Raw genomic sequence first — 19690 nt, 5'->3', positions numbered from 1 at the left:
AAGTTCATAACTATTGAGCAATGTTACCTTCTACCTTTGACAGTCCTATTTACAGCAATAACAGAATAGAGCAGAACTTTCCAAACGTTAGTGTGTCAGCTGCAGTGTGTAGGTGGGTCGCACGAGCGTTCCTCTTACTCTTTCCAGAGCTGGAAAGGTGTTAGTTTAACCTCTGGTTTGCTAGTAAAACTGAATTGCCATGTCACGAAATGATGCATGTCTAAAAAGTGTGAAAAAGTGTGTCACTGACATGAAAAGTTTGGAAAGCTCTGCTCCAGGCCATTGTTTGTTTGTTTGTTTGTTTAATTTATATCCTACCTTCACTACAAGGAGCTCAAGGTGGCATACATGGTTCTCCTTTCCCCCATTTTATCCTCACAACAAGGTAGGTTAGGCTGAGAGTGAGTGACTGGCCAGGGGTCACCCAGCAAGCTTCCTGGCCAAGTGGGGATTTCAACCCCCGTCTCTCCCAGGTCCTAGTCCAGTACCATAACCACTGTGCCACACTAGCTCTCATGCTCGCTGATGGGGCAGGAGGGCTTTCTACTGTAGAACATCATGGTCCCATCTCCTCCAGGAAACCTGGCTATCAATGTTCGCATCTTCAGTAACAGAAGTGGTCTCAGAAAGGTGAGGCTTGTTGTTTAGTACGCCACGCTCATTCTTGGGGACCTCGTTATTCCGACTGATTTTTCAATAACTTCATGGCTGCTAGGATAGCCATGGAGATGTCCTAACCTGTAATCTGTCCCAATACATGTAGGTGGGGGGAGGGAGGGCTTACTCTGAATTTAGTGTTCTTGGCTAGGCAGGGAGCTGGTGATGTGACTGTCAATGTTTATTTATTTAGCTCCTTTTTTATAGACAGATCTCTTCCTGGACAGTTCCAGCCTTTTGACAGCTCTGAAGGATTTGCTACTCTTATATGAACCTGCCAAAACATTATGTCAGAAGTCTTCTTGTGGGTGCTGCCTCATCCTCCTTCAGGGGAGAAGCAAGTGGCCTTTTCAGTTGTGGCTCCCCTTTATTAGAACGTCCTTCTCAGAGACACCCACCCAGCACCCTGAAAGCTTTAGGGGCTAGGTACAGCCTGATATTTGAATGGTAATTTTGAGTTTTATCTTCTGCAACTGATGGGTAATTTGTTATTTTCCTGCTGTCATATGCCACCATTTCATGTGCTGCTGCAAAATTATATGTTTTTCTCCGATGTTTTCATTATTTTGTGCTGGTTCCGAGTCGTGTGTTGTTGTTTCATTATTATATTTGCATTTTGAAATGTGTTATATGCATCTTTGGAAACTTGTTGAACTGAAAAATGGGATATAAATTTGGGTGGTGGCAATAGTACTAAAGACTGATTCTTTGGGGGACCAAAAACTATGAACATGTCTACACTGCAGGCTTAAACTGGTTTTTAAATCATTTCCTTTTCCCAGGCAACCCTGAGAATAGTTGCCAGCATTTTCACGCAACATAATCCCCAGGATTCTTTGCAGCGGATCTGTGACTGTTTAAAAAGGCAGGAACATATGAAGCTGTTTTAGACTAAGTCAGAACATTAGTTAATCTAGCTCAGCATTCTCTACACTAACCAGCAATGGCTCGCCAGAGTTCCAAAGATGGGTCTTTCTCTTTACCAGGTTTATCAGGAGATGCCACTGAGAACAGAACCTGGGACCTTCTGCATGCAAAACAGATACTCTGCTGCTGAGCTGCAGCCCTTCCTGCACCACCAGGCTTGACTTCCACTTTCCACTGCAATCCTGGCAAGCTGAGCCAGGATGCCATCTAGACTGCAGTACCAGCCTGCCTGAGCAGCCTGTCAGCTGACCCAAAGGGACCTATTTCTATCCAGCAGATCCCATAAATCCTGGCTCCAGAGCTCAGGTGACTTCAGTGGTGCAGAGTGCTTCCCATTATCTTTGGCTAGTGGCCCAGCTGTGCCCCTATCCAGACAGGGTTAGCCTAAATTCTGTTGTCTGTGCTCTGGAAACCTCTAGGTTAGATCACTGCAACGCATTATATGTATATGTGGAGCTGCCTCTGAAGATGCCAAATTTGGCAGCCAGGTTGTTCACCAGGGCAAGACTGTTTGAGCATATTACACCGATCCTGACCTGGTTGCATTGGCTGCCAATTAGTTTCCAGTCCCAGTTCAAAGTGCTGGTTTTGACCTATAAAGTCTTAAAATGGCTCAGGACCATAATTCCTCAATGCCGCTACCCATATAAACCCCATATAAACCTAGACCCTGCAATCATCATCTCAGGCCCTTCTTCGTGTGCCTCCTCTGTGATGAAAGGTCCACTGGGTGGCAAGACAATAATGGGCCTTTTCTGCAGTGGCTCCCCACTTGTGGAATGCTCTCCCCAGAGAGGCTCACCTGGTGCCTTCATTACAAGCAAAATCATGTCTCTTCTCCAAGGCCTATGGCTAATTAAACAATATTTGGCCTTTTAAACTGGTGTATATTTTTGTGTTTTGATATTGTAAATCACCCTGTGATCTTTGGAAAGCTGGTACAGAAATTTATAATAAAAAATATCATATTTGGTGCAAAAACCTTGTTGCCAACCTCCTATTTTCCCACTTTTTGCAGTGGGTTTTCTTGAGCCCCACCTGGCTTTGCCTAAACACCTGCCTTCAGCCTCTCACATTTGCTGCTCTGAAACTTGATCTCTGCCTGTTTTGAACCCCAAATGTGAATGATGTCTTTCGCAGCCAGTCCCAGGACCCGACTGCCTGGAGCAGGCCATTTGCTATAGCATTGAGGTGCTGGGGTGAAATGCCAAGTGACAGTTCCTCCTAGTTTTCCCATTGGAGGCACAACCTGCCAGAAATTATCCTGCGTAAGGACTCTTGTGTGTGCTTTTCCATTGGGGGGGGGCTTGTGCAGGAGAACTTCCCAAGGGATGATGCTACATGGCTGAGGTTTGTAGCCTTTCATGGAGCCCAACATCCTCCTTGTGGGAAGGTTGCCTCAATGGCCCTGCATGGGGTTCCTTTAGTTCTCTGTAAAAAAACAATACTGCCTGTCTTGACTTTGGTTGGCCACCATGTTGCTTTGCCACCAGGCCAAACTCTCTTACTGGTGGGGGGAGAGGGGGTAATTAATTTCTGTGAATGACAGCCCAAAGAAATGTCACCAGGACCTTTTATGTGTACCAACTTCATTTCCTTACAGCCGAGCATTGTGTGCCTGCAGGAATTCTGTGGCGCACATTGAACAGCATATAAGCTTGAGCTATGGGAAGCCAAAATGTTCTTTCTGTGTCTGTGCTTTGCCTGGATTAGAATTCGTCACAGCTGGCAATTTGCTTTTGAAAAAGGGAAGAAACTGTTCTTCCCCCTGCCAATCTTCTGAGAGAAACTGACCCCGCTAGGAAATAATTGTGGGGTTAAGCCTCTTCAAAGAGGATTTGTATGTGCTGATATTTTGTTCCCTATAAATAAGTTCCTTCTCTCTCTCTCCTCTTGAGGAGGGCCTTGCTTCATGGAGGTTGAGATGCATGTTGCTATAGCGACAGCGTCCTGGCAACAACTCCCAGCTGCTGCTTTGCTTCTCCTTCTACGAGGCCCAGCCAAGAAGAGGCGAGGGGGCTGCTCGGTTGCCATGCTCCTCGGTTGCCGCGGTGGAGACAGGAAAGCAGCAACAGAGGGGCACCAGTACATCCCAGCTTCATCCTGGAAAGCCTTTAGGTGTGGCTGCTGACCTGAAAAATACCTACACCCCCCCCAAACAAGAAGTGTAATCGAATATGCTGCTATGATGCTCAGAAGCAGATTTGGGGCACTCCAGCCATGCCCTAACCAGACCCAGGTAAGCAGCCTTGGGAGACAACTTGCTTCCAGTCAGACTTTTAACTTGCATTCGGATGTGCTGAGGTTCCTGGCGTTGACCTTCGGTTCATTTCTGTCATCCTTGCTTCCCACCACCTCCATATTTTCAGGTGTGTTGGCACTGAGACCACACGTCTCTCGCATGAGGGTGGGGAAGCAGAGTGGGGGCGGGGAATGAGGGAAGCCTTCGCTGTCAAGACCAGCGGAGACACTGTATGCCGCCTCCCTCCACCATGCCATGATCCCAACGACTTTTGGTTTTCCGAAGACACGAGTTTGAGGCGTCGGGAACAAAGCCATGTTGAATGCTGTCAACGGGGCCCTGGATGCAGCTGTGGCATGTTCTGTTGTGAGTTTCTTAGGCTGTGGGGGGGATGCTGCTGGGGGGGTCTCCCTAGGGAGGGGATGTGTTGTACATTTGTGACTTCTCTCAAAATAGCGTACAGTGGGGTGGAGGATTAAGAAATGTTCCTTTGAAAATCCAAAATAAACTGGCATCTGAGAGGGAGCATTTCAGCGGGTGACTTGAAACAAACAAATCAACAGCAGGGAGATCTGTGCATTGTGTTGGTGGTGGGGAGCTTTTTTGCACCTTATGACAAGCAGTTTTTGATGGGGCTTCTTTCTTCGGGTATGTTTGCCGTTGTGTTAATTGTAATGGGCTGATGTACATACATAAAAAAGATGCCTTTCAGGCTGGGATGAGATGGGCCAAGGCTTATTTTGGTGCCTGAGGTGGGGAATCCAAATAGCACCTCCTCCTCCCCCATTCCTAATGAGGCATGAGCTGAGAAGTTCTCCTGCACAAGTTTCCTAGAAATGAATGGGAGAGGTGTAAGGGCTTTCTTGCTCATCTCTCGTTTGTTTCCATGAGGCTTGGGCAGGAGAACTTGACAGTGGAAGTCTGCAAGTCGGACCCAGGGATCCAGCCCCCTGTTGAGGCACCCCCCCACACACAGTCAAGGTAAGAGTGAGACATCTCACTTGCTTGACATTATTCTTACAGTGGGGAGATATTTCTGCAGTGTCTGAGGGTGGGTGGCAGGAATCTCTGCTTAATTATTACTCTCCAACATCCAACATGCTCGTTTGTACAGTGTTATCCAAAGTTCACATTCCCAGCAGCAGGGGGGGTCAGTTGTTGGTAGCCGGCTCAATGGCTGGCCCTGCCAAAGCAGGGAGAGTTGCAGCCTCTGTCTTTTCATAACAACATGAGAAGAGCCCTGCAGGATCCAGGCAAAGGCCCATCATGGTCCACAATCTATTATTATTATTATTATTATTATTATTATTATTATTATTATTATTATTATTATTCCACAAGCAAGACCTGAATGCAAGAGCCCTCTTCCACATTTGCAGTTTCCAGCAACTGGTATCCAGACCGTGGATACCAGTTGGAGGCAGAGCACAGCCATCCCTGGTGTTTGCCATTCCATCAGCTACGAGCAGGTTTTCCCCTCCTCTCATCATTGGAAATAGAACATAGGAAATACGTCAGACCATTGGTCCATCTAGCTCAGTATTGTCTACACCAGGGGTCCCCAGACTTACCGGGCTTCGGGCCGGAGGGTAGGGGAGTGCGCGCGCAGCGGGCCGGAGGGCGGGGGAGTGCGCGCCCGTGCGCATGCGCACACGCACACGGTCGGAAAAAAATCACCGAAAATCGCTTGTGCGCATGCGTATGGGCCTCCCCCGACCCGGAAGTGCACCGGAAATGACCTCTTCTGGGTCGGGAGAGGCCCATACGCATGCACACAAAGGATTTTCGGCGATTTCCCCCCGATTTTGAAGATCGCCACCGCGCCGCGCGCTGCAAGAGCGGGCGGCGGCAGCGGGCGGCGGGGGTCGTCGCGGGCCGGATTGGGAGGCCAATTGGGCCGCATCTGGCCTGGGGGCCGTAGTCTGGGGACCCCTGGTCTACACTGACTGGCAGCGGCTCTCCAGAATTTCAGGCAGGGAGTCTTACCTGGAGATTTGATTTAGAATCATAGAATCATAGAATTCTCCAGAATTTCAGGCAGGGAGTCTTACCTGGAGATTTGATTTGATTTATTATATCTCTATACTGCTTTTCATTCAAATGAATCCCAAAGTGACTTGCAAACAATAAATAATAACATTATGAAACATCATAGAACATCACAAATGCAGCATAGATCATATAGAGTAATTAACAAATCATCAGTGAGGCAATTACAATCTATAAAACACTGTTAGCAAAGCAGCAACTAAAAATGCAGCTATACGTCACAATTAAAGCAAAAGTCATATTATATGATTAACAAATCAATGCAACCTTCATAGTAACATTAACAAAGTAGCAGCCAAAAAATACACTAAGCATTGTTGTTTTTTAAATAATCGTTCTTTTTTTAAAAGGATTTTCATAGTTAAAAAGGGTACATAAGCATATCTCTTTTCAATTCGTAGAGTCCTTTCTACAGGTCAGTTACACTGAGCACTGTTAAGTTCTTGCACACATTCGCCACACTCCCACGACTCATTATTTCACTCTATTCAGCTCATTGAAGTACACATGCACATAATGCCCATGGGTAGCAACTCCCTTCTGAAGGTTCTTCAGGCCAGATATGGGGCAGCACAGGTGAAACCAGCCACCCCTGATGGAAAACAGTGTCTCTCTCCCCTCACAGTTGTTCCTCTAGAAACAGCTCCCCTATAAGATCTCCTAGGGCTGGAGGGTGGGGCATGGCAGGTGGAAAAAGCCATTACTTCCTGGCCTCACCTCCAAGGAGATGGATTAACCTGATTTTTCAGCAACAGGTACTCTCTTCATCACCCCTCCGCCTTCTCCGCCTCCTCCCTCTTTAGGCTGTGGGTCAGCTCTCTCTGGTCTGCTGCTAGGCCACCCTGAATGGTGCCCAACACCTTTGCCCAGACAGCTGTTCATGAAGGCATCTGTACATGTGGGTGGGAAGTTCCCAAGTTCTCAACTTTTCCCTCTGTCACTTGGAGAGCAGCTTATTAATTAAATAACTAGTTGTCCTTGCCACGTGTTGCGGTGGCTCAGTTTGTTAAATGGAGCCTCAGAGTCCCACTTCAGACTCCCCTCACCTTCAGAATCCCCCTGTTTTTCATGTGTTATGTTTACATAGGCGCATCCCTGTGTCTCCCCCCCCACCCTGTTCTGTCCCTCCTCCTCCCACCCCCGGTTCATCCCTGTGATTGGGCCCACCCTGTCCCAACCTATGACCTTTTTGGCCCCCCATCCCCCACCCAGGCAGGCCCCTACCTCTACTTGGCCTAGTATGGAAAGTGCCCTAGTCTGAAATGCCGAGGCGAGATACTGTGGAGAGGGCAGGTTTCATCCCTGTGTCTCCTCCCCCCTGTTCTGACCCCATTACATATCCGTGCTCCCTATTCGCCCCCCCAGGCAGGCTCCTACCTTCACTTGGCCTAGTCTGGAAGGCGGCCTAGTCTGCTGCGGCCTATTCAGTCTGCTGGGCAATGTTGGGCCTTGTTGCTGCAAAAGGCCTATTTTCAGTTGGTTGCTGTGAAATTTTGTGATGTCATCTGGTGGCGCGGCTTTGGAGGCAGTGTGCTATCTTTCTATTGGATGCTGCTGGAGTCTTCAGACCTTTTGTTGGTGATGTATAATTTGGGCGCCTTTTTGTGTTTAATCATTATTTTAGGCGTGAAAGGTGTGCTTTTGGGGGGGGAAATATGCCCGATCCCTCCCTGATGGGCAAGGTATGCTTTGTCCTAAAGGTAAAGGTAAAGGGACCCCTGACCATTAGGTCCAGTCGTGACCGACTCTGGGGTTGCGCGCTCATCTCGCATTATTGGCCGAGGGAGCCGGCGTATAGCTTCTAGGTCATGTGGCCAGCATGACAAAGCCACTTCTGGCAAACCAGAGCAGCATATGGAAACGCCGTTTACCTTCCCGCTGTAGCGGTACCTATTTATCTACTTGCATTTTGACGTGCTTTCGAACTGCTAGGTTGGCAGGAGCTGGGACCAAGCAACGGGAGCTCACCCCATCGCAGGGATTCGAACTGCCGACCTTCTGATCAGCAAGCCCTAGGCTCAGTGGTTTAACCACAGCGCCACTTTGTTCAGCGGTTACAGGGCAAGGCTGTGACCTCCGCGCACGCAGTGGGAACATTTATATATATATAGAGAGAGAGATTGCTTAAACTATTTATGTCCAGCCTTTTGGTTCTGCAACTGAACCTCAGGTGATTTGCAAAACTCCTCCTGTCACCTTGCTCCACCACTGACAGCTGTGATTAGCAAAGCGAGTCTCCTTCTAGCTACAGAGCCCATCCATGAAGCATGTCGCACTGTGAAAGGCCTTTTAACACCCTCCCCAGGATGCTAGACTAAATGAGCCATTGGACTGATCCAGCAGGCTCTTCTTATGGTCTTATGTTGTGTGAAGTGAATACAGTTAACATGTATTTTTTCTTGCTGAGCAAATAGCAAATGCCTGAGCAGCCCCAGGACTGCTGGGAGGGAGGGGTTTTACTCTCTTTTCCTGTCACAGTTCAAAACACCCATTAGCATTTCAAAGGAAGCCTGCCCCCCCCCTTAGAACCATTTTCTGTTCCTGAGGTTTTTTTCTACTAGCTTCCAGAGAGAAGCCTGTGTTATTCTATTGGAGCAAAAATAACCAAAGGGTTTGGCAGCATCATAAAGCCTAACAAATTTAGCAGAAGCCTTAATGAAGCCGCTTCATCTGATGTAACTCGTCATGCATCTGATGGAGGAGATTCTGCTAGTCCTTGGAAGTTCATGCCATAACTAATGTGGTTGCCTTTAATAATTATGAAATCTTAGACCTTCTGCATGCAAAGCTTGTGCTAGTAATGTGACTTCTCTGGAAATAAGTTGTACTGGAAAAATTTCCAATGCAAATTAGCCTACTTTGCACTGCGAAATTTCCTGAAGACCTATAGTGTTCGTTTTACTTGTGAAGAAAGCAAAAAGGGGGGAAATCTCCAAGCTAATATTGTATTTGCTGTTGACGCCCATTTATTGTTACTAATGACCTGATGAAAAAAAATGGAAAATTTTCTAACCCACATCACTTGGCATGTGCTGTATATCATCCATTAGGATGCCACAATATGCTACTTATTTTGGGGTCTGCAGTGAGGGTTTTGTGCCAGCCCACCTTTCTGCTGGGCTCTCTGAAGTTCATCTCCTCCACCCCTCTGCCTCCTGCACCCACTTTTCCAAACTCCGCCGAGTCTTCCCCTCCAGCCCTGCCCATTGCTGAAGGCTGTGAGCTGAACACATTTGCTCTTCATCAGCCTGTCTCAAAAGCTAGGAGGGCAGCAGCTCTTTTGACCAAAGATATATATTAGACAACTGTAATTGCCATAGATCATGTTTTCAAACTTTCAAAATAGACCTCAGTAATGGCAGTGTGTGTGAAATGGCAAACTGCATACCCTCCAACATTTCTCTGATGGAAATAGGGATGTCCTAAGAGCGGGACATTCTGGGATCAAATCAGAAACTGGGACAGCTTCTGTAAATGCAGAATTTTCCCTGGAAAACAGGGACACTTGGAAGGTCTGAAACTACACACAGCATGGGAACCCCCCCCCCAATAGCTGTCAAGTTCTCCCTTTTTTTGAGGGAAATTTCCTTATGCTGAATAGGCTTCCTAGCAAGAAAAGGGAAAACTTGACAGCTACGGTATGCCCCCCCCACATTAATGCCTCTCATTTTATTTCCATTTGTACTGAGGAATAATTTGCTCTCCCAACCAGTCAGTGTTTCTGTGCAGTGCTGATGCACAGTAACAACATTGCCACAAGGCATCCCTCCCTCAAAGGGAAGAATGGTGGCGGGGATGTAGCAAAGATAGCAGGGGACAGAGAAGAGAGGCCCTCCCCTGGGAAACTGGGAGCATGTGGCCTATTCTTTTCAGGTCCCTCAACCCTCTTCTGCTAGGTACACTGTATCTCATCTGCCCAACCTCTTAGTTTTTTCTCAGAATCCCTTTCCTGCTAATAGTCACTCCCGCCTGCCAGCCCCGATATCTTTTTCTCCTTTTTTAAATTTATGCATTTTACATATCTTAGTACAGTACATCAGTTATACAATTGTCATCGTTTATCTTACACTCTGACTTCCACGCGGGTGGCGCTGTGGGTTAAACCACTGAGTCTAGGGCTTGCCAATCAGAAGGTCGGCGGTTCGAATCCCTGCAACGGGGTGAGCTCCCGTTGCTCGGTCCCAGCTCCTGCCAACCTAACCTAGCAGTTCGAAAGCACGTCAAAGTGCAAGTAGATAAATAGGTACCGCTACAGCGGGAAGGTAAATGGCGTTTCCGTGTGCTGCTCTGGTTCACCAGAAGCTGCTTTGTCATGCTGGCCACATGACCTGGAAGCTGTACGCCGGCTCCCTCGGCCAATAATGCGAGATGAGCGCGCAACCCCAGAGTCGGTCACGACTGGACCTAATGATCAAGGGTCCCTTTACCTTTACCTTTAAGCTGCATCTCCTTAATTACCACCCCTCTTCTGCTTATTTTAACTGCTGCTCCACTTGGAAGCTTAACCCCACTTGGAAGTTTATCTGATTGTTATATTTCTTTAAATGTTTGCCAAAGTATTCCCAGTCTTCTTTTATATCAGACTCATCTTGCTTTCTTATCTTTGCAATCAACACTGCTAGCTCTACGTATTCTATTAGCTTATTGTGCCAGTCTATTTTTGCGGGACTTGTTTTTTTAATTGTTTAAAATTAAGTTGTCAGTTTTTCATTTAAAAATAAACATTTTACCAATTTTAAAATATCCAATGACTTCCCTTCTTCTCCTTCCATGGTTCATTTTACATATCATACATTTCTGTTTTCCACTTTTATATCTAAAATTATTTACTCAGTTGAATTTATCTTATTGCTGCCAGTGTTTTCAGCTTTATACATTTATTTTCCATATTTTCAATAAATGTTTTCCACTCTTCTTTAATTATATGTTCTTCTTGCTCTCTTATTATGTGTGTTAAATCTGCAAATTCTGCATATTCTGTCAACTTAAGTTGTCAGTCCTCTTTGGTTGGGACCTCGCCCACTTTCCCCATATTTATTCAGTTTATTGCCATTTGCAATTCCACTATCGATTTGGGTACATTCAAAATTTGCCAATTTTCCTTAGATACTCGGGGTATGTTAAAGTCTCTTAAATAGGAGTCCATTTTCTTAAAGTCCTCTTTCTCACAATGATATACTGTAATGAAATATAATATTTTTTTAAAACGCTTTCCTTATCTCTTTTGGGCTAGACAAATGCTTATCCTCATCTACCATATTATTTATTGTGCTATTTTTCTTTCTTTTTTGAGTTACCATGTTAACAATTTATGTGGTTTATTAGCAAATTCAAAAAAATTCTGTTTAATTCATTTAATTTTCATCTCAGTCTCTTGATTAACTAACAGCGAAAATTGTGCTTGCAGTATTTTAATCACTTGACACACATCTTTATCATTTGGATTTGCGATTAACTCCTTCTCCTTATTCAATAAGGCATCTAATATCTCCTCCTTCTTTTTTCCCCTTTCTCTTCTTTTGAAAAATATTTTGTTGAATTTGGAAACCTCTCACCACTGCCTTACTGGCATCCCATACTACAATTAAATCTGTTTATTTAGATTGAGATCAAAAAATTCTTGTAAGGGAGTGTTGCCCCTTACTCACAATTTGTTCATTTTGCAATACCACACCATTTAACTTCCACCTAAATGAAAAATATTTCCTTCTTGTTATTGTCATCAAGATGCCATTGTGATCAGATAATATCTTAGGTTGGATTTCTACCCTTTTTACCCTAGTTGTTAACTCTTTCAAAGCCCCTAAAATGTGTATTCTGCTTGAAGAATTGTTTGCATTCGAGAAAAAAGTAATTTTGTGTTCTAATGGATGCTTAAGTCGCCATAGGTCAGTTAAGTCAAAATTGGACACCATAGCAAAAAAGGCATTCGGCAATGACCCTTATTTTGAATCTGTTTTCCGTACAGTTATATCTAGGTCAAGGAAAACGTCACAATTAAAATCATCATTATTATTTTACAACCACACAAATCAAACAATTTCTCTTCCATTTTTAAAAAAATCAGTTTTCCGTTCATTGGGGGCATAAATTCCCACTACAGTAATTGGTTCTCCATCTAGTCTCACTTCAATAACCATCAACCTGCCTTCCTCATCTTTAAAGATGAATTTAGGATCTAGTTTGGGGTTAACATACATAATTACCCCTTCCTTTTTGGTTTTATCAGAAGATATAAACTCTTGCCCCAGACCTTTATTTGTTATTTATTTATAAATATTTATTTATTACAGTCATTCCTCATGTTATGTCCACCACGGGTTACATATTTTCAGGTTATGGACACGCCGAACCCGGAAGTCCCGGAATAGGTTATTTCTGGGTTCGGCGTGTGCGCAGACGCGGTGTTTCAGGATGTGGCCTTTTCATGTTGCGAATGGGCCTCCGGAACAGATCCCGTTCACAACCAGAGGTACCACTGTAGTAGTTTTCTATGTTGTCTTTTTATTTGTGTGTCCTGCAAGCAAATGATGTCTAATTTCTGCTTTGACAATATATGCACCGTTTTATTCATTTTCATTTTGTTATTTAGTCCATTTACATTCCATGAAATAACTATAAGATCCATTTTCTATTATATCTTATTTATCATTCACATATATATACATATATATTTTGACGGTTCCAGTTTTCCTTCTACCCCATTCCCTCTTTACTGTTTATCCTGTTCTTCTTCCTTCTCTTCCTCTTCTTCTTCCAAAATCTCACCACGAAGGCATTACAAAGGCATGTGCTTTCATTGGTTCTACACACCTCTATTTTTTTTTTTACCTTCATAAGTATAGGAAATCCCTTCAGGTCATTCCCATCTGAAGCGGGATTTTTTCTTTTTAAGGGCCTCTGTCAAAAATTTGTAATCCTCTCTCTTCTTCAATAGTTTTACTGGAATCTCTTTTAAAATTTATAATCCTTTCATCATCTATTTCAATACCTTTCTAATAATGTCTGGAGCACCCTGTCTTTGATACTTCTAGAATTAAAAAGGACCAGACAGTCCCTGGAAATATTTTCTTCTTAGCATATGGAAATTTAACCCTGAATGCGCAATCAATAGCTGTATCCACGTCCTGTTGTTGCATCTCAAGCAAAGATGGAAATGCCTCAGTTATTGTATTCCCTATTACTTCATCTGATTGCTGAGGAATAGATCTGAATCTCAAAAACATCGCTTTTTGCCTTAATTCAATTAAGGCCAAATTATCCACCATTAATTCCTGAGTTGCTCTGGCTGCCGCAACTTCCTCCAGCATATTTTCCTGTTCCTTCCTTATTTTTTTATTTTCCTCTTTATTTATTTGAACTGCATCTTGAAGAGTTTGCACTGTTTTCTCCAAATTACTTGTTTTACTTGCAAGAGCCTTTATTTCTGTTGATAATTCACCTACCACTTTGGTGTGGCTTTGAAGATCTTTCCGCATTTCCATCATTACCTCCACAAGGTCCATCTTTGGTTCTCCCTCTTGGATAAAGCCTTTCCTTGATTGGCCAGCTGTCTATGCCAGATTCTTATTTTGTGAGGCCATTTTAAATTTATTAGCCTGGAAAATTATATATATATATAATTCCACAGGTGATAACCATCGTGGTGTTTTCCTTTCTAAAAGGTCCTTATACCTTATCCAAATTGTATAAACTCCTCCTTATTATATGATTTAGGAACCCTCTCTGTTAGGGGTCAGCAAACTTTTTTGCTGTTCCTAAGACCTTGTGGGGGGCTGGACTATATTTTGAAAAGACAAATAATGAATGAATTCCTATGCCCCACAATAACCCAGAGATGCATTTTAAATAAAAGCACACATTCTACTCACGTAAAAACATGCTTATTCCCATCCGTGGGCCGGATTTAGAAGGCGTTTGGACCGGATCTGGCCCCTGGGCCTTAGTTAACTACCCATGCTCTATGTACTTGTCATACCATAAGTACGCATGCCAACCGTATATTAAGTCAAACCCCTCCAAGTCCAATAGGCTAGATATCTTTTTCTCCTATCCAACAAATGACCTCTCACTCATCTCTCATAAGCAGCACTGCCTGTTGACAATCTGTTGCTGATAACTCTCCCCTAAGCAGCTGGAGAATTCCATGGCACCCCCAGAATCTCAGTCAACAGCTTGTGGGATGGGGGCTGACAGGCGACAGGCAATTTCTAATGTATATGGTGTTCCTATGGACATGGAAGAAGCCCTGTTTTCAAAAGCTCTCTCCAAGAGAAGTGGTATCATTTTGAGTGGAGAAGCACACAGCAAGTCTTTCTTTTCTATGCAGTGCTTGGGAAGCATGGCCTTGGTTAATGGACAAGCAGTATCTTGTGATGTTTTGCAGGATATCCCTTGTGGGGGTTTTTCTCTGCAAAGCTGGCACTTCCATCGAAATAACCCCTCTGTTCCCTTTCCATCTGCGCACCATATTGCATCATGTTTAATCAGCAATCCCCAAGCAGTCCTCCTGATGGCACATCCTGCCAGGTTTCAGTGGGTGTTCCAGTGTTTTCAGAGCATGTGAGATCAGCCTCAGAGCAAATGGCCTCTGAGGTGGCAAGTGGGACTCCAGTCCAGCTTTTCTTTTCTTTTTTGGTAGCCGGCCTTGGTGACTAACTAATCTTTGTGAATTCCATTCAGAAAGCAAAGCAGGGAGTCTGATTTAATTTTTTATTGCAGGTTATTGTGCTGGAATGAAATGGGCCTTTGTTATTATTATGATTATGATGATTTGCATAGTGCCGCCTGGGTGCTTTACAATGAATGGGTATGAAAGGTCCCTGTCCTCAAGTGGCTCGCAATCTAAAACAGATACAGGGGAACAATGTGAGGTGTTTAGGTGGTAGATGGAGCCAGGACAAAAAGTGGCTTGAGCTACCCCTTTTTTTCTCCCTCTCTTCCCCACCCAGCAGGCTGCTGGGGGACAGCCAGGAGTCTGTCTCCAGGGGTCCACACTGGTCACTTGCAGAGGGGTCCCCCTCCTTCCATTGCTCCATCAGCTCCCCTCCCATTTATTTCTCTTTCTTGCTTTCCTTTTGCACAGTCACATGAAAGTTGGCTGAGAGGCAGAAAGAAAGTAGGCTGGAATGGGAACCTATGGTCGATCAGAGGGAGAGTAAGATCTGGACATTTTCCAGGAAGGTATCTGGGCAGTGGCTGCTGACCAGTGGGCTGGAGAAAGGGGTGCAAAGTAACGCCCAGAAAGACAGCCCAAGCCAAAGAGATACAAAAGGGTCAGAAGTCACCTTCAAAAGGCTTGGCATCAGCCTAAGGGATGGGATGCTTAAAATGTATATATTATTTTAAACTTCTTAATCACACAGCGCTGTAGAGCAGTACTGGAGCTGTTCTCTCCCTTCCCTCCCCTGCTTCTGGGACCCTCAACTCTGACCAAATTCACACCATACCTTTAAAGCACAATGATACTGCTATAAATTAACATGGCTTCCCCACAAGAATTATGGGAGCTGTAGTTTGTTAAGCGTTCTGAGGGTTGTGAGGAGGCCCATATTTCCTTTACAGAGTTCCAGTTCTAGAGTTCCCTGTGAAGAGAGATTGACAGTTAAACCACCCTGAGAATTGTAGCTGGGGGGGGGGTAGGGGTCTCTTAACATCTCTCAGCACTCTTAACAGACTACAGCTCCCAGAATTCTTTGAGGGAAGTCATGACTGTTTCAATGGTATTTATTCATAGCACTTAAATGTGTGGTGTGAATGTGGCCACTTGTGGAGGAAAGGTGCCTTCACCACTCTGGGTGGTGATGGGGAAGGTGAGGTAACCGAAATCCTAGACTAGAGAACCAGGGCTGCCCATCAGGACATGGGCCTGCTCCTGACTCAATGTTAGCGGGCCTTCCTGTATTCCATCAGAGTGCCAGGGCCTAACACATCCTCTTTTGGACCTCTGCACACAGGTAAGCTTTACCTGCATGTTAAATATAGGAACAGCGTCCTCATGTGTTTCTGATAGCGTAGCCCTAAGGCTCTTTGGTGCAATGCCAGGGGTCTTGGCCCATGTGTTTTGCTTCTGCCCAACTCATGTTGCAGATAACCCTGGGAGTCTCCACAAGCCACTGCCTTCTCCATGGGAAAGTTTTGTGCTGTCTTGGCTGTGCAGATTCCAAAAGTGCCCTCCAACGGTGGCATTGCTGGCATAAAGTGGCTGTTCTGTGCCAGCTATAAACAGATGAATTTAACTGCTTCAGTCATGTTGTGTTGCTGTTTCCCCAACAGGCATAAATTCTTGGAAAGAGAGGATGGCACAGCGAAGCCCGATATTCTCCACACTTGGCCCAACTGAAAGGTATCCTGAGGCATGTGAGGGAACTGGCTTCAATGAGGTGGCAAAGGGTGTGTGGGGTGTGTGTGTGTGATTTGAAATATTTATTTATTGAAGGCTTCCCAGACCCAGTAGCCCCCTCCATATGTTGCTGGACTCCAGTTTGCATCACTGCCAACCATTGAATGTACTTGCTGGGAATGATGGGAGTTGGAGGTCAAACAACATTTGTTGTTGTTGTTGTTGTTGTTGTTGTTGTTGTTGTTGTTGTTGTTGTTTAGTCGTTTAGTCGTGTCCGACTCTTCATGACCCCAGGGACCAGAGCATGCCAGGCACTCCTGTCTTCCACTGCCTCCCGCAGTTTGGTCAGACTCATGTTGGTAGCTTCAAGAACACTGTCCAACCATCTCGTCCTCTGTCGTCCCCTTCTCCTTGTGCCCTCAATCTTTCCCAACATCAGGGTCTTTTCTAGGGAGTCTTCTCTTCTCATGAGGTGGCCAAAGTATTGAAGCCTCAGCTTCAGGATCTGTCCTTCCAGTGAACACTCAGGGCTGATTTCCTTAAGAATGGATAGGTTTGATCTTCTTGCAGTCCATGGTACTCTCAAGAGTCTCCTCCAGCACCATAATTCAAAAGCATCAATTCTTTGGCGATCATCCTTCTTTATGGTCCAGCTCTCACTTCCATACATCACTACTGGGAAAACCATAGCTTTAACTATACAAACCTTTGTTGGCAAGGTGATGTCTCTGCTTTTAAAGATTTTTAAGATTTGGTGAGGAAGGCCCATTTACTCTATGCCCATCCTTCCATGGAGCTCTTACAGGGTCAGGACAAATCTCAGGGGCAAAAGAACTGGTACTTTGCTTGTAGAACGTCCCAGGTTCAGTGCATGTCAGGAAACACACAGGGTTCATGTTTCACCACTATGGTGCATTTTCAGGTTTGGCTCAGCTGAATGTGAGAGGAGTCAAAAGAGAATTTGCCTCTTTGGACCCAAATACTTTTGCCCAGGCATCCCCAAACTTCGGCCCTCCAGATCATAGCTGCCAAGTTATCCCTTTTTTAAAGGGATTTTCCCTTATGCTGAATTGGCAGCTATGCCAGATGTTTTGGACTACAATTCCCATCATCCCTGACCCCTGGCCCTGTTAGCTAGGGATCGTGGGAGTTGTAGGCCAAAACATCTGGAGGGCCGCAGTTTGGGGATGCCTGCTTTTGCCCATTGCTAGGGAGCAGCCATGAGAGGGGGGCCTCTTGCCTTCCAGCTCTCTTTGTAGGCTTGTTCCTGATAACGTCTGATTGGCTGATGTGGGAAGGAGGATGCTGGGTTCTATGGATCTTGGTTAGGGCTGGGCCATATATTGATATATCATCCAAAACCGGTTTGAAGTCCATATCGTGATATTGGTTTCATAATTTTTCACCTGGCAATACATCGCAAATCATAGTGTGTGTGTGTGTGTGTGTGTGTGTGTGTTATGCAGGAATCACAATGTGAGGAAAACTGTGCTGCCAGCCAATGTCTCTACATAGCGCCATCCTTATTTCAGACATCGTGATATATCACAATGTTTATTTGGTGATGTATCACGATGTTGAAAACCAGATATCGCCCTGCCCTAATCTTGTCTCTGACTTGGCAGGACACTTCCTAAGAGCCACAAAAGCACTAGTGCCCATCTGGCAGTGGAATCAGTAGCAGTCCAATATCTGAGCACAGAGGTGTATTCAAAGGAGGACTGGGCCAAGGATGCATTTGGCCGCAGAATAAGTGGATAGGAAACATGGGAGAAAAGCAGCCAAAATCATCAAGGGGATAGAACAACTTCCATATGAGGAAAGGTTGCAGTATTTTTTTGGGGGGGGGGTGGTTTAGAGAAAGGCAAGTAAGATAGGTGTGTATAATAGAGGATTAGACAAATTCATGTTGGAGAAAGCTATTAATGGCTACTAGCCATCATGGTTATACTCTGCTTCAGAGGCAGTTGTGCTTCTGAATCCAGTTGCTGGAAACCATGGGAGGGGCTGGTGCTCGTGTGGTCAGGTCCTTCTTGTGACTTTCCCAGAAGCATCTGATTGGTCACTGTGAGAACAGGGTCCTGGACTACATGGGCCACTTTCTGCCAGACCCAGTAGGCTCTTATTAGGTTCTTACAACTGGCTGGCACACCTGGAGACAGAAGAGGAACAAGCACTGATGCTTGGAGAGACTAAAAACCACAGAGAAAAGGCCAGAATTTGGCTCTTGCTGAGGTGAAGATCTGAGCCTGACCCAAAAATCAGTTTTCACCAGTCCAGATGAGGGGAAACTGATTCACTACCAGGTGTGTGGATGGATCCCTCCTGGTCCTTGGGAGCATAATCCTGCTCCTCTCATGGCTCACAACAATGCTGCACAATACACAGACCAATGCATATCCTGGCTGATTCTGGTGCACAACAAACAGTTAATTATAATGGCTTCAGCAGTGTAGTGTAGTGGTTAGAGTGCTGCACTAAGTATGGCAAGAGTCAGGTTCAAATCCTCGCTCACTCTGTGTTCACTGGGTGACCCTAGACCAGTCACTGTCTCTCAGGCTGGCCTGCCGCATAGTGTCATTGTGACAATGAAATGGCAGGAGGTGCTTTATTGACCTCCTTGGAGGAGGGGGAGGATAAGATATTGTAGAAATAAGCAGGGTGTTGGATGAGCACTTGCTCCAAAAACCAAGCATCTCCATCACTTCCTTCTTTTAGACGAATCCGGAACATCCCCCTCCACAGCCAAGCTCTGACGGCCATTCCTCTTGGGTCAGCAAGACTCGTGGACCAGCTAGAAGACAGGATTCTCAGCCATGAGAAGACGACAGCCGCCCTTGTGGAACACGCTTTTCGCATCAAGGAGGACATTGTTTGCACGCTGCATAGGATGCAGAACAAAGGCGGAGGGGACCGGCTGGCCAGGCAGCTCTTGGAGGAGCACATCCGCAACATCACAGCCATCGTCAGGCAGCTGAACCGGGACATTGAGGTCAGTGGTAATTCTCCAGTGGTATGGTGTACATTTTAAAATTTCTGAAGGTGCATGGTTTGTTTGTTTGTTTTTAAATTTATTACGTTTATATACCACCTTTTCCTCCAAGGAGCTCAACGTGGTATAGATGGTTCTCCCCTCCCCATTTTTATCCTCACAACAGCCCTGTGAGGTAGGCTCATTGTCACCCTGTGAGCTTCATGGAAATTTGAACCCAGGCCTTACAGGTCATTATCCAACACTAAGAGTTACACCACATTAGTGGTTCAAACCTAAGAATCTGCAGCCCTTCTTCATGTTTCCTTTTTAATCAAGAGAAAGCAAATGTTGGATTTATTGCTTGGATAGTGCCATCCACGTGCCTAGTGTTTTATAGTGTACAAGTAGACAGTTCACTGCTGCCAAAGAACCTACAGTCTCAATTTCTGCACAGAGGAAAGTAGAGACTGATGCAGAGGTGGGGAGAGCACTGCTGTTG

General features: G+C 45.3%; 1 protein-coding gene and 1 long non-coding RNA gene across 3 annotated transcripts in view; both read left to right on the top strand.

Annotated features, from left to right (window-relative positions):
* The first annotated feature begins 802 nt into the window (after window positions 1-802).
* On the top strand, window positions 803-2565 carry LOC148683612 (uncharacterized). The gene is made up of 2 exons (XR_015946824.1): window positions 803-1104; window positions 1644-2565. It is a non-coding gene; the product is annotated as an uncharacterized LOC148683612 (long non-coding RNA).
* Window positions 2566-3520: 955 nt separating this feature from the next.
* The window catches only part of FAM81A (family with sequence similarity 81 member A), a 39828-nt gene continuing 23658 nt past the window's right edge, over window positions 3521-19690 (top strand). The window contains exons 1-3 of one of the 2 annotated variants that reach the window (XM_035132252.3): window positions 3521-3823; window positions 16151-16220; window positions 18936-19209. In XM_035132252.3, coding sequence (XP_034988143.1) covers window positions 16174-16220; window positions 18936-19209 — 321 coding nt within the window. In that variant the 5' untranslated portion in view covers window positions 3521-3823; window positions 16151-16173. Of the gene's footprint in view, window positions 3824-4017; window positions 4193-16150; window positions 16221-18935; window positions 19210-19690 lie in introns of those variants that run through there. The other variant, XM_088657295.1, reaches the window with a different exon arrangement.

The sequence above is a fragment of the Zootoca vivipara genome, chromosome 13 (genome assembly GCF_965207765.1).
Source record: "Zootoca vivipara chromosome 13, rZooViv2.hap1.1, whole genome shotgun sequence".
NCBI lineage: Eukaryota > Metazoa > Chordata > Lepidosauria > Squamata > Lacertidae > Zootoca > Zootoca vivipara.
The sequence above is the reverse complement of the archived record's forward strand: the minus strand, read 5'-3'. Positions and strand labels throughout refer to the sequence as shown.